The sequence below is a fragment of the Lipophrys pholis genome (genome assembly GCF_963383615.2).
Source record: "Lipophrys pholis genome assembly, chromosome: 19".
NCBI classification, from domain to species: Eukaryota; Metazoa; Chordata; class Actinopteri; order Blenniiformes; family Blenniidae; genus Lipophrys; species Lipophrys pholis.
The window spans coordinates 5,186,614-5,201,003 of record NC_137647.1 but is presented as its reverse complement, the minus strand read 5'-3'; the positions used below and the strand labels follow the sequence as shown (position 1 = coordinate 5,201,003).

Genomic DNA, 14,390 nt, shown 5'->3' with positions numbered 1-14,390 from the left:
GAATATTCCAAAGCTATCTTGTTTCTAGATTAATAAAAATGCAGATGTAACGTAACCAGCGTTTAAGAAAACGAACTTTTCGTGAACGGATACAACGCAGGAAAAAACGTGGCGGTGAACACTCTTGTGGTTTATTCTTTGACGTGTTCCTTGGTTAACGTTGCCAGGTTGGGCATTTTCCAAGTCCCCTTTTTTCACTGTAATTTTATGCTTATTGCACTATATGAACGATATCAGAATAAGTTAATAGTTACCTTGAGATTCAGCCCAGTTTGTATTGAGTTGAGCGGGTTTTATCTAATGTTCGAGATGGAAAATGTTGCGCAGATCTGGCAACCCTGCTCGGCTCAGCTTCGGGACGCACGTTGTATGTTCCTGTTGGAGGCGGAGTGACGGAGTGACGACCCTGTAGCCTTCCTGTTAGCTTCTTCTGCAACACTTTGTGCACCATCTCCAAACATTTAGTGAATAATCTGCAGATTCTACCATAAATAAATCTTCCACGCACTCGGAGACGGCGACACTGAGTGTCCATTCTGTCTGACCCCTCCTGATTATGGCTGGCAGCACCACCCGGACGGTGTTTGACATATTTCAGAGTATGGAGTTCGGACCGAACGCGGGTTCGAGCCCCGCCACTGCACAGGTAAAGTTTAAATCAGATAAGTTTATTAAAAAAGAAAGAAAGAAACAAGTTGCTTTAATTGGAGCTGGCGGTCGCTGGGGGTCGTCGTGTCCCTGTGAGGCTCATGTGAGGTTCATTAACTTTAACTCACATGGAAACATGTGACTTCACTGCGTCTTTACACAGTCTGCAAATGAAACGTCAAAGTGAAAGTTATTAATGTGGTTTTAAAAGTCACCAGTGAGCCGGTTTCTGCCACTAAGACTCCTCAATTGTGTCTGATGTGCAGAAGACGTAAAACAAAATGAGCTAAAACAACTAAAAAAGCTTTAGAAATATGATATCTAAATACTCCCCTCGATGTCTTCTTTTAAAGGTGATTGCATTTTCTTCATCAATTTAGTTATTTGTGGATAATTCAGTGTCATTTATGCTCCCTTTCTGTGTATTTTAGGATGATTTTCATCTATTTATTGGTCATTTTTCTTCATGTGTTTTTGTATGCAGTTTATAATGAATATGTATTTTGATTGCTTTACATCTTTTTATGACTAATAGAAATTGTTTTTATTTTGTAGATGATTTATGTGTCTTTATAGATATTTGGTGTGTTTGTTCATTTATTTATTGACAGTTTAATACCTTTTAATAATTTGGCCTCTTTGTCATAGCATGTTTTTCTAGTCCTTTCGAGTTTTTTGTTCAAGCACTTGTGATAAACTTTGTGTCTCTGTATGATGCTTTTAAATTATTTGCCCATTTCGCTTTTCGTTTTTTTTTTGGGTGTCTCTGATTAATTTAAAGTTTATTTCTATGTGCTTCGCACCTTCTTACCACTGTTTTTGTTATGTTTTTCGCAAAGTCTGTGGTCCTCGAGTGTCTTTTCTTCTTTGTTGTGTGATTTCATAATTCATTATTTTTTTATCATCAGTTTTGTGTCACTTTCAGGATCCATTCGTCCTTGAATTCCCATGCATGAAACAGCTCTTGGAGTTCAACGAAGTATCAGAAACACTTAACACTGACTTGATTGTACAAACAGAGCAATACATATCGCAAATAATTGTATTTTTTGTCTGAATAAATTCCCCCTATATTCAGCTTATTTTTTGTTCTTTTGCACATAGTTGTCCTGCATACGATTTAATATAAAAAGAAAAATGTCAGCATTTTGTCCAAATGTTGAATGACCCACGCTGAACATTGTACCTGAACGCCTCACATGAACTCGCTGCTCTGCTGAAGGGTTTGAAAGTGTTTTATGATTTGTCTCAGTACCAGTGAAAGCCTTTCAGTTGCATTGTGGGAAATGGAGTATCCCGCTCTCATAATATTATTATCTTTTAGGTGAAACCACAGCTTTGCAGGGTTTCCATGTTACTCATAAAACTCACATCCTTTTGATTGATTTTTTTGTTTGTTTGTTTTAATCGGCTATCAACAAGTGAAATGAATGACTGAAGTCTCTCTTGAAATTGAGACTTGTCCATTCAGTTCATGGAGAAGTGGGGCGCTGCACTTTGGTCTTCGCTGGGTAAATAGTTGACTCGCTCCTCTCGGCCTGAACATTTTTATCAGTCACTGTCCGAGACAGGAGGCGTCGTCGCGACCAATAGAAAACGAGGGTTTGGATTCTGCTGCGTTTATATGGCCACTTTTTTTCTTTTTTTTTTGTCAATATTATTGAATTATTTCCGTTTCTAAGATCAGATTGTCCCATTTGAATAAATTGATCTGAATGTCGTGCCTATTTACGGGCACCAGGATGTGACCCGATTCATCTGGGTTGATCAGTCCCATAATGCTTTGCACCGTTTGCGACATGCGCACAGACTCGTTTCGTCCATCAGGCCTCTAAAATAATTGTTTCCTGCACCGGCCAGTTTTGTTTTGCTCCTGCCGTCTTTCTCAAAACACCGGCGTGTCACAACGTCACAGACACCGCAGGCAGATCAACAACTGGACTTCACCACCCCCTACCATCTCATTGTAATTTCAGTCGGATGGTGTAAATATAATCTGATTAAAGTGTTTATATGGTGCAAACCACAGCTAGCGTTACCCACCTCAAGCTTCAACTTTCTTTCTTTTAGTTCACATTTTGAGATTTTTTGTTCATTTATTTATTTTTTTTACTTCCTGACTTCCAACTTCATCCCCTCGATGTTCATACTGAACTTCACATTCAACATTCTGAAGTGTTTCCTGGCCTTCAAGTAATGTTTCATTACAACAGTTTCATTTATGTTCTTTGTTCACATGGTGTGATCGTCACTGCCTTCATATTTATATGTGTCCCTTCATCTGGAATGAGGAGTTGGTGACCAGTCTACCAGAAGGTGCTGGTCTAAATTAACATACTGGCCAAATGCAAGGAGTTAATAGGAGCTTATTTTTAGTGTGAAGAAGAAGAAGAAAGTCAACGCTAACTGACAATGTGATGGCAGAGGAGGTTATACTAATGTTGGTATAAATTTTTATGCTGTTTATTTTGCCCAGTTGATGTTCCTTATATTTCTTTCTACTGTATGCCACCCGTTTACACAGCTTCCCCTGTTATTTCTGACCTGAACGCCACACAAAATGAATGCAGAGTGCAGGCTGATGGTTTTGTGTGCTTTAAAAGTTGAGTTTAAATGAGATAATCCCCAGAAATTATTGTTGAATGTCTGTATTTCTCCATCAGTTTTTCATGGCGTTGTGGCGACAGAATAAGAAGCAACAAATAAATGATAATCTGAGGTTCTTAAGTCACAGTTTTACATGGATGATTATTATACAACGACTTGGGCTTCTTTTTTTTTTTTTTAATGGAGAGAAGCTCAATCCTGTATTTCTCTTTGCTCTGGAGCAGGTATAATAACTCTTTATTTTCCTCCGTCAGGCTTGGCTGGAGCATCACTCTCGATGTCTCGGTTTCTTCATCCACGGCAAGTTCGTGCTTCCTGCAGACAGACGGAGTCGCTCCCTGAGCGACGGTAAAGGTGAGAGCAGCTGGGAGGTTCACATGACGGAGGTTTTTCACTTGAGACGTCGTCGTGTAAACAAGAGACTCTCGGCCTGAACACCGCAGGTCTCGACGTATTCAACAAGAGGGGGTCAAACATTCTGAAAATAATGCTGGATTACTCAATATATTGCAAATGTATGATTATCTCGATAACACAGACACGGTATAATCGCAGCTGATGTAAATGAGGGGCAAGAGAAAGAGCACTGTTAGTCATAAGAGGAAATCCTTTAGTAAAGTGTTTGCATTTATCACAGAGCGTATCATTATTGCAATACTTGAATGTATTGTCTCGTTTCGCACATTCACCTGTAATCATGCAGTCCTGAAATCCAACAATGGACTGAAACACGTAATCCATGTTTTGTTTTTTTAATCATCACATTTCCTCTAACCAGATTTTATGGATCTCAATGGGCTCAGTTTTAACGCTGCGACTTTTACTAAGATTATGGGCTCTTCAGTGGACATATTAGTGTTAATGTCCGTCCAGCACGCCTCTTGCGTGTCGGTTCGGGCCCGGTGTCTCATGTTTAAAAACCCGTTTTCCTCTTCCATCTCTCCAGGCGGTGAGGTGTGTCGCGTGGCCTGCGCAGAAGAGGCCGACGTCTCGCAGTGTGCCGCCTCCTCCGTCAGCGGCTTCAAGGAGTGGAGCGGCATGACCTGCCACCAGAGAGCCGACGTGCTGCTCAGGTAAAAACACACCGAGCGTCTCGTTTCAGCGTCTTTTTTTTTTTTTTTTTTTTGGACTCTCACCTCCCCGTGTTTCCTGCCCTCCCTGATAACAGCCTGGTGAGTGTGCTCGGGCAGCACGCGCAGTGCGTGTCGGAGCTGTGTGAGCTGTGCGAGGCCTCGGGCTCGCCCTCCGCCCTGGTCAGGCTGCTGCAGTACTACAGCAGCTGGGCTCAGCTCAGGGACACACTCGTCACCGGATGGACTCCTCTGGGTCAGCAAACACGAGCAATCTCACCTATAAGGTGGATGGTGTGCACGTTTATTTTACTTTCCTGGTGTCGGTTTCTCAGGCGTGGTGGAAGTGGTGACCTCTGATGACTGCTCTCTCTACTCCCTCATGCTCAAAGTCTTACCAGCGCTTGCCATGGGTAAAGCAAACACCTATGTTTTGTGTGTGTGTGTGTGTGTGTGTGTGTGTGTGTGTGTGTGTGTGTGTGTGTGTGTGTGTGTGTGTGTGTGTGTGTGTGTGTGTGTGTGTGTGTGTGTGTGTGTGTGTGTGTGTGTGTGTGTGTGTGTGTGTGTGTGTGTGTGTGTGTGTGTGTGTGTGTGTGTGGCTCTCACTGACACACGGAATTATAAGAACTCACAAGCTTTTAATTATAGATTTAACCTAACAGCATTCATGGATTGCATTGCGCCATGTTAGGTAACAAGTTCATCTAAGATAGTTGACTCCAGACGTGGTTTAATTTGGTCAATAATCACATTTTGACACGTCTTGATATCAATGCATCAGACCAGCTGTTGTATTCAAACTAATGCGTTTACAATGTGTACAGATTAAATCAAATACACAAGATTTGTACTGCAGCTATGAGATATTCTGCACTTCAGAATGGTTCCCTTTTGGCAAAATGTGGAAATTATCCTTAATCTACAGTCAATTCTACATCTGTGGAATAATCCTGAACCCAAAGTGGAAAGAGGATAAATGCGACACATATGCGCCCCTGGTGGTCAATATGTATACTGCAGTTAATGTCATAATATCTCAGCTTCAAAATGTCATCCGGACTGGACTCCCTAGTGGGGTGCTTCTGGCCTGTGGGCCTTACTGTAAAATGAAACAAAAAAATAATCATTCCTTTAGGTTTATGATGAAATAGCTGTGTTTTTGTCTGATTGTACAGATTTAAGCAGCGAATTAAATTTATATCAGCTGGTTGAGTTTTGTTTGAAGTTCGTGTTGTGAATTATAATCCGATATCGCTTCCTTCCAGGTAACTCTGTGGTCGTGGTCCCTGGTCGGAGCTGCGGCCCTCCAACCCTGCTGCTGGCTCATCTATTCACGGGGGCGGGACTTCCTAATGGGGCTCTTAATGTCCTAACGGGATGTGACATGACGCTGGCGGCCAAAGTGGCTCAAACTCCCAGCATCAGCTACGTGTCTTACAGCGGCAACAAGCAGGTGGGTAAAATATGGATTCTATCCCTCAGCAGGGTGGAGGCCTGAGGCGTGCATGTATTAAAAACCTGATGTGTTCGTTGCCCTCCAGGATGGAGTGATGCTGTGTAAGTCCACGGCGGGGATGGGGGTCCCGGTGTCCGTGTCCCCGTGCATTGGCGCCACCTGTCCCTTCATCGTCTTTGAGTCTGCTGATATTGACAGCGCCGTGGAAGAAGTTATAGAGGCTGCCTTCAAGAAGAGGAAAGAGGTGATGGAACTATATGTATTTCCTCCAGGAATCGACTCTCTCCGGTGTGTTAACCTCCCGTCCCTTGTTTGTTTCAGGTCCACTGGGTGTTGTGTGTGCAGGAGAGTGTGTATGACAGCGTTGTGGCTCGCCTCAGGCTGCGGATGTCCGGGATGAAGTGTGTCGCTCTGCTCAGCGAGTCTGACGGCGGGCTGGTGGAGGCTGCAGTACAGGAGGCTCAGCAGCAGGGGGCCACGGTGAGTAGAAATTAGGCTCCTTCAAAAACAATCTGTATTTATTGGTTTAAAAATGAATGTATGTTAATGAAAACAAAACAATGGCTTGTACAGCAAGAACAATACATTGGCTCTGTGCGTATCAGTATAGCCAAATATAGTTTAAATTTCAGCACTTTAGTAGATATTTAGATTCTTGTAATTGAGTGTTGTTTTTCTACTACTCACTACTATAAAACATTACACTGACCTAAAAATCAAATAGGGACACTGTTAGACTGCACACCAATGAAGTAGTGAGATCCCTCATTTGAATTCAGGCTTTTTTTTTTTTTTTCTTTACTTTGGATGTTTGAATGTTCTTCCTACGCTTGCAGGTGTTTCTCCCGGTTCCAATTTTCCCTTGCAGTCTAAAACATTGATCTCAAACACATTTTAGAGTGAGCTGGACTAGAAACATAATGCCATATTAACCTTTTCATTTTAATAGTTGTCTTTATTGTGGTGAAGATTATACATGATGAAAATGTCATATGATTTCACAAAACCAAACAATTGCTACTGAAAATGACTACAATCTCAACATAAAGCCAATTTTGAAATGAAACTTTCTGGTGCAAAATGCAGTGAAATGTCAAAAAGAAATAGCCCTAACCTGCTTAAAGTGATACACAAGAGTCACAACATGCGTGTCCACGTACACCAGTAATTTGCATATAAACGTTTCAATCTCTTTTAGAATTTCAGTTAAAACCCTGATCGTTGAAGTTTCTTTATTCAAAGACAACCCGTGTGAATGTACTTTTGGAACAAGGCTCTCTTGTGTGGAAAATGAAATAAGATGTTTCTCCTTCTCTGCTCTCAGCTGGTTCAGTCCTCTGCTGCCCCTCCCTCCAGGGCCCACTACCCCCCCACAGTGCTCTGTGGTGCGGCCCCCTCCTCATCATGTGTGGTCAGCCCCTCTCCTGGACCGCTGCTGCCTCTCATGACCTTCAGAAGTAATTCGGAAGCAGTCACCCTGGGTAAGCAGAGCCGTGTTGAATTCAGGGCCTGTTCACTGCAGCTGTCGTTGTTTTTACTGGTTTTCTGTTGAGTCAAACAAGTTGTGGTGGAGTTATGCATAAATGATCGCTTTGGGTTTACCGATCAGCTTTGACATTTTCATCTGTAGGGAGATTGATTTTTATGAGCGTATTTAATTGTTTGATTCTAGTATAACTGTTGCAGAAAAGTAAAGATTAAACACGGATGGCAATAAACTTCATTTCTGTGAACTCTGTATTTTGAGGCAATCAGATGGCGTCCTTCTGCCTGCTCACTGTGTCTGGTGTAAATTAGGGGCAAGATTGTTCAATGATAGCTGCATGAATAAAGCTGTTTCTGTAATCTCTATGCCGAGGAAAGAAGGTGGATCAAAGGGGTTTTAGTAAACTTGGTAAAAGTTCTGCCCTCCACTTATTTATTTCCATCTTTGTTTCTTCTTAAGCATTGAAGTGGACTTTATTCCGATAGATAAGAGTGTTGTTGATGGTGTTCGTCCTGCAGGGAACCACAGCCCCCACGGCCAGGCAGCGTCCATCTGGACCGAAGATCTGACTCTGGCTCTGGAGACGGCAAAGAGGTACAAACCACACTATATTTATTTCTTTTTACCTTTAATGAGCCTTTAGTTTAAATAACTTTCTGCCCCATATGTCACTTCTTTTTTTTTGCTTCACATTATTCTTATCATTCCAAAAACTTGTCATCAGCTTCAGCTTATTATATTTCTATCATGTTTAGGTTTCACTTTGTGTGCCCTCATATCATTTTTAGCTTCAGCATTTTGGCCCAGCATGTCTATGGCTGCACTTCTTGTCACGTGTGAGCTTCCAATGTGCACATTTGTCTCAAATCCCGTGTATATACTGTGTGTTTGCAACCACATTTGTCAGAGTGCAGACAGGAGGCTTCAGCGAACAGACGTTTACTCAGTCTACACTTGGTGCTTCTATCTCCGCAGCCTGTCGGTTGGCTCCGTCTGGGTGAATTCACACAGCGTGTTCGACCCCTGTCTGCCCGTCTCCGGTCACAAAGACAGCGGCACCTGCACCGACGGAGGGCAGGAGGTGAGTTTACCGACTATGTCATGTGACACCCCCTCACGTTAGCGTGGCTTGTAACTAAAACAAGTAATGGGCGGATCATTGTTAAACAACTTGTTGCACTGTTTTACTCACACTCTCTGTCGTCTGCTAGGGTCTGTACCAGTATCTCCGACCATCCTCCTCCTCTTCTCTTCCTCGCTCCTCCCCGGTCGCTTTGGACTACTCGGCATTTGGAACTGAAACGGCTCCACCTGTCATTCCTGCAGATTTAAGCGGGTATGTTATTTAAGCTCACGTAAGGCATCATATTGTAGGTGCAATACAATGATATTGTGCTTTATGTCTCCGCAGGGCTCCTCAGTCCTACCTCCAGTTGGTCGGTGGGAAGACGTGCAAGTCGGTGTCGGGTGGCAGTGTGGCAGTGCGCCCACCAGAGGGCAGCAATGTGCTGGGTTATTGTCCCGATGGCGGCCGCAAAGATGTCCGCAACGCTGTGGAGGCTGCGATCAAAGTCCAGCCAGGGTGAGAGCTTGTTTGATGGTTAATTGTTACTGATTCTGGACTATTTAAAAATGTATTGATGTTCCTGTAGACTCATGGATCCTCTTTAACGCAAATCAAACTGCAATTTTAAGCCATACTCTGATTATGCTGTCTAAAACACACTTATTCAGTTAGGCTATTATAACTTTAATAATCATCATAGTTATAGCTTTCGCACTTCACTAATCACTAAAAACTGACTGACTTGGAATAACCAATATATTTCCAAGCACTGTGTGTTCACACTCTGCATGTCAACATACTTGTCCAGTCACATGGTGCACCGATGCACCAGCTTGTGTTGACAACGGATCATTGTTAAGAAGTCCAGAGATGCAAATCTTTCCAGGAATTGTTTTTAAAATCTTAAGCAATTTTGAATTCACAGTGACTGTATTGAATTTGAACACATACACATACTTTGCAAAGCAGCTTTATTTGTTTTGCACTTTTCAGCAACAGTGGTGTTCAAAGTGCTTTACAAATGTTTTACATGAACAGCAGCCAATGTAGAATGATGACAAAAAAATGAGAATTAAAAACAAGGGTAGATGGAATTAATCAGACATAATTGAACGATGTAATACGGGAGTTAAAGATACAGTGCAGCGTAACATGAGGGATTACTCTACTTTATCCTTTAGCGTTCCAAATATTTGTTGCATGAGAACTCAAAGCAGCTTCTGCCTATTTTTTTCTTACTCAGGGGACAAATTGCACATTTGATCCAGACACCTTGAGACGGCCTGGATGGATCATTCATAGCTTTCTCGTCGGGTTTTATGAAGTCTATTTCTCTTAATGGCAGGCAGCCAGTGCAAAGACCTGAGAACTGCAGTGATTTGGTTAAAGATTTATACGCCTCTGATTGATTTAGCACAGTTTAAAGCATTTAGAAATTAACTTTGACCTCCATAAAATCGTTTATTTAGGTGTTCAGACTGTCACAAGTACATCTACGTGGTGCGTTATTTCACAATCTGGCCGGTGATGAACACACAGTGCTGACCAAAGTTCAACTTGACAAATAGGCAGAGTCATACACGGTGTATAAACAAACTAGAGTTTAATTACACTGAAATCCAGAGTGTTTTGTTTTCACTGTCTACAAACTGATTTAAAGATTTTCATTGGGCGTTTTAACACCAGCTGACTTTGTATGGAGGGAAAAGTCGCAAAAGAAACCGCATCAAATGACTGCAGCTCGTGTACAGCTTCTCCAGGTCCTTTAGATATGAGAGAATGTTGCACAACTTCACATGCTGAACTTGCAGTTGTACCTACGGGCCCCCTACAGGCAGTTTAACTAATAAGTCATGTTCCACCCATTCATCCATCTTCTCTACTGCTTTATTCAATGGGACCATGACACTCTGGAGGCTTTCAATGTTATTATTCATCTACTCGCGCATGTACACAAGAGCTATTTATTTCCGCCGTAGTGCGCGTGCGCAGTAGCAGCCTTTTCAAAAAGTGTCTCGGCCAGGTTTCTGCCTTCTGCTCAGAAGAGCGTGAGGTTAACTGTTCATTGTGTTTCACATTCGACTCCAAACACGGGTTAAAAGTCTATTTTGATGTTTCCTCTGCTCAAGCTGGATGAAAAAGACCCCGTCTGCACGTGCTCAGTCGCTCTACTCTCTGGCCAAGGGGCTGAAGGCCAAGTGGCGGAACATAGCTTCGTCCGTCTATATCCAGACCGGCGTCTCGGTGGAGGAGGCCAACACAGAGGTGGATCTCAGCGTGGCCAGGCTCAATGTTTGGGCAGCGTACTGTGACAAAGTACAGGGAGGATCTCTGGTGAGGACGTTTAACGATGCGACGGGCCGTGTCCGTAGACGTATAAACCTAATGTGCCTCTTGTGGGTTACCTCTCCTTCAGCCCATGCCAAAGTCTGGTTCCGCCCTCTCTTTCCCTGAAGCCCTGGGGGTCGTCGGGGTCATCCTACCCGACAAGCCTTCCCTCCTCTCCATGGTGTCTCTTCTCGGGGCGGCCATCGTCGCGGGCAATGCTGTCGTCATGGTCCCCAGCGAAAAGCACCCACTGCCCGTCCTCTCCTTCATCCAGGTGAGTGAAGAAGTTCAGTTCGCCTTCAGAAGAAAGCTGACAACAGCCTGGGAATGCTACCTGGGTAGGTCCACCGCCAGCTGGCAAAGTCACGAAAGTGCCACTGTAGAAAGTCTCATCCAGCAGCAGTGCAAGAACAACTGCAGGTCATTCATCCAGATACAGATCGTTTTCTCCTTCACTTCATCATTCTCCCTCATGATCAACAGGATTTTTGATCTTCAAGGAACTTTTTCCTCCTCCTCCTCAGGTGCTCCAGTCTTCCGACCTACCTGCAGGTTTGGTAAACGTCATAGCAGGAGGTCGAGACCAGCTGACGGCGGCTCTCGCCAATCACAGCGTGATCAAAGCCGTCTGGTACTGGGGCAGCGCTGAGGTGAGACGGCAAATAAACACAAGTCGATAAGCGGGCTTTAGTGTCAACACGCTGTTATCTGTTCTGGTCATTGGGTTAACTGTACCTGTTAAAGCCACAAGGTGAGATTATTGATGATTTCTAGTGGCCATGATAAATATGACAACAACAATGTAGAAAAAATACATCCTCTGTAATATAATTGTTAAATATTTGTCAATATTTTGAATTGAGGGACAGGATTTAGATTCCTTTTTGGTCATGTGAAAACTTGTAAGGAAAATGATTCTAAACCAAAGTTAGACTAACATCAGCATGATTTTTTTTTTTTTTTAAATGTATAATCTATAAGATAAAATGAATTAATGATATATAATTACTTTGGCTATCAGATTGAAAGCTGTTTTCCCCAATATATAATATGTTGACAACATTAACACTGTTTCTATTGTTCGCACCATGAAAGCTTTTGAAAAACGTACATTTCCTTCTGCTCACCAAAGTGTTTATCTTTTTACCGCTATTATACCAAGCTTCCGTTAGAGTTCGCTGCCTACCGAACAAACTAGTAGGAAAAGATGATGCCAAATCCCTCACATCTATGAAACTAATAAGAATTTAATTGTGTTCGTAACATTTAATATTTGGATTTGATTCGGTTCAGTTTCCAAATGAATTCGTACCTTTTAAAAAAAAAAAACATTAAGCATCTTGCCCACGCTCACTGATGTTCTGACTTTCTGCTGCAGGGTTGTCAGTACCTCCAGAACACCTGCACCAGCCCGCTGAAAACCCTGAAACTCTCCTGCCAGACAGAGGAGAAGGACTGGACTCGGTCCGATCCCGCTCTCCTGGAAGAGCTGTGGAGGGACGCCGTCCAGTGGAAGAGTGTTTGGATTCCCACCGCTTAGGAGGACAGGAGGAGGGAGAATGAAAGATGAAGGGGCGCTCAGATATCCTGGGTACTAACATCAATGTTAAACTGTGACGGATAAAATGTAGATTAATAACTTTTCGCTGCAACTGCAGCCATAAATTACTTTATTGAACGGTCACTCATCATGGATTAAGGAAAATAAAACAAGAAGTGAGTAAACGGATAATAAATCTGTATAAAAGATTATTTTTGGTAAGTTGCTCTTAACAAATGTATCAGGTACCGAAACGGAGAGAAAACCCTGCAATCAAAACAATCAGAACTGGTTATTCTTCTCCCATTGTCAAACTAACAAGAACTGTATCAACACAAAACCACAATGAACAGAGAATGATCGCAGCGATATATTTGACGCACTTGTAATGGAAAGTCGGTGTTCGGACTAACTTGATAGCTATGCTTTCGCAGATAATCACAGGAAGAATGCAGGAAAACATCTCGTCAGCCTTCACATTGCAATTGCGAGCTGAGATCTATTGTGATAGATGTCTCTTTTTGCAAGGATAACAACAGGCTGGAACGTACGCCAGCAGTAAACTGCTGCCGTAATGAGTCTATAAACCACAAGACAAGTTCTGTTTTCTTTTTCCCCAAATTCTGGGTCATTGTCAGTTAAAAGTCTGACTACATGGAAATACCTCCTGAATGATCTGGACGCTCATGTAGTTTTGATGGCCAAAGATTAACCTCGTGAATCCAAGAACCCTTTAAAAACTCAGAATTCTTCTTTTTTTTTTGACAAGAAATCTTTGTAACAGCATTTTTAATTACAAGACCTACAAATGTTCTACCTCTGTTTTCTACCTAAATGTCATCACACCCTTGCCAAGTCCAGCTCGAGTGGCTTTAATGTTATACTTACTGTACACAACGTTGGGTACGGTTTTACTCTTTATTCTGTGTGTTGTTGATTCTACACGGTGCTGAAAATCATCCAAATAGACTAAACTCCAAATAAACATTATAGTGTCCCACACTTGATGTGGGTTTGTTGGCTGTTGTTTGAAATAAGACATCATCTTGCGTACTAAACGAGAAGTGAAACGCCTGTTTTACAACGTTTCAATGATTTCTGTTTCCGTGGTTCTGGGAAAACATAGTACAGGGCCCCCTGTCGGGGTTATCAGAGAGCACAGGGGGACCCGGGGCTTTGCCTGACCTCACTGCTGTTACCGAGATTAGATTTACAAAACAATGTGTGAGTGAATGCATACGGTTCTGCAATACTCTGACTGATTATGACTGAAAAAACATCGCCTGCCTTAAAGTTCATCATGTATCAATTCAAATACACAAATATACTGTGAGTCTTTCTTCCTGTACAATAATACTGTGACTTATAGACATTGAAGGTTGCTACTTGTTCTGTGCAGACATTCCCTTTGAGACTTGTTTTCTTATTCCAAGTTGTCGTTTTGAAGAAAACTTTCCCACACACTTCTGCTTGGTCTTGAATGCCTCGATTAAAAGATCATTTAAAACATTTTTCATTGTTTGGTAAATTTATTTATCCATTTTTCCGTTCCAGATAAAAACTACGAAGACGCAATCCCAATAAATAAACACCAACTCTCTGCTCTATACAATAAATCATTCCCAACTGCCTCCACTAAGTTACTTCTGGCAAACACTGAAACTAGGTAAAATGGTCACAGACGTGGGACAAACACTGTGGTCGACACATACCGTTTTTTATTACTCATGTCCAGTTTTGCTTCCTATTTTCCCCCCCCCTCCTCCACCCTTTTCTTGCTCCTTCCCCTCGAACTGGTTTCAGCCAGCAATGCGCGGCCATAAACCTTCCAGTCAGATGTTTGTGGTCATGAGACTCCTGCCGGTTACTGCTGAGTCACAGCAGCAACTGCCGTGTCATGGTGGTGTTGCAGCACAATCCTCTGCTTCGAGAAGAGACTAGTAGTGTGGCATGACAAAGCACAAAACAGCAACTGCAGACGCCGCGGGTTCATCATCAGCGTGAACAAACTTGACTTTAAATGCTCATGAGTGTATTTTGTGTTTGTCGTCACGCAGATGTGCTTTGTCATTTGGTTGGATTTCACCGAAGAGATTCTCCGACGACTTATATGATTCAGTCAAATCAGCCATCTTTTATACTGCCTTACGCTGGACAGGTCAGCGTCCCATCACACTGCAAATACAAGC

At 42.6% G+C, this 14,390-nt stretch overlaps 1 protein-coding gene across 1 annotated transcript; it reads left to right on the top strand.

Annotated features, from left to right (window-relative positions):
* Nucleotides 1-373: 373 nt before the first annotated feature.
* Nucleotides 374-13,713, top strand: aldh16a1 (aldehyde dehydrogenase 16 family, member A1). The gene is made up of 17 exons (XM_080488870.1): nt 374-646; nt 3,510-3,609; nt 4,202-4,328; nt 4,424-4,581; nt 4,661-4,738; nt 5,591-5,778; nt 5,867-6,025; nt 6,103-6,261; nt 7,106-7,262; nt 7,786-7,861; nt 8,243-8,348; nt 8,479-8,603; nt 8,679-8,849; nt 10,463-10,667; nt 10,750-10,935; nt 11,186-11,311; nt 12,040-13,713. Exons 1-17 carry the CDS (start codon nt 557-559, stop codon nt 12,199-12,201), a joined length of 2,373 nt encoding a protein of 790 aa, XP_080344996.1. The 5' UTR covers nt 374-556; the 3' UTR covers nt 12,202-13,713.
* The last annotated feature ends 677 nt before the right edge of the window (nt 13,714-14,390 follow it).

Coding starts and splice junctions, on each gene's coding strand:
- aldh16a1 (XM_080488870.1), top strand. CDS start 557: ATGGCTGGCAGCACCACCCGGACGGTGTTTGACATATTTCAGAGTATG. Junction 4,582..4,660: donor CACCGGATGGACTCCTCTGG/GTCAGCAAACAC, acceptor TCGGTTTCTCAG/GCGTGGTGGAAGTGGTGACC. Junction 6,262..7,105: donor CTCAGCAGCAGGGGGCCACG/GTGAGTAGAAAT, acceptor CTCTGCTCTCAG/CTGGTTCAGTCCTCTGCTGC.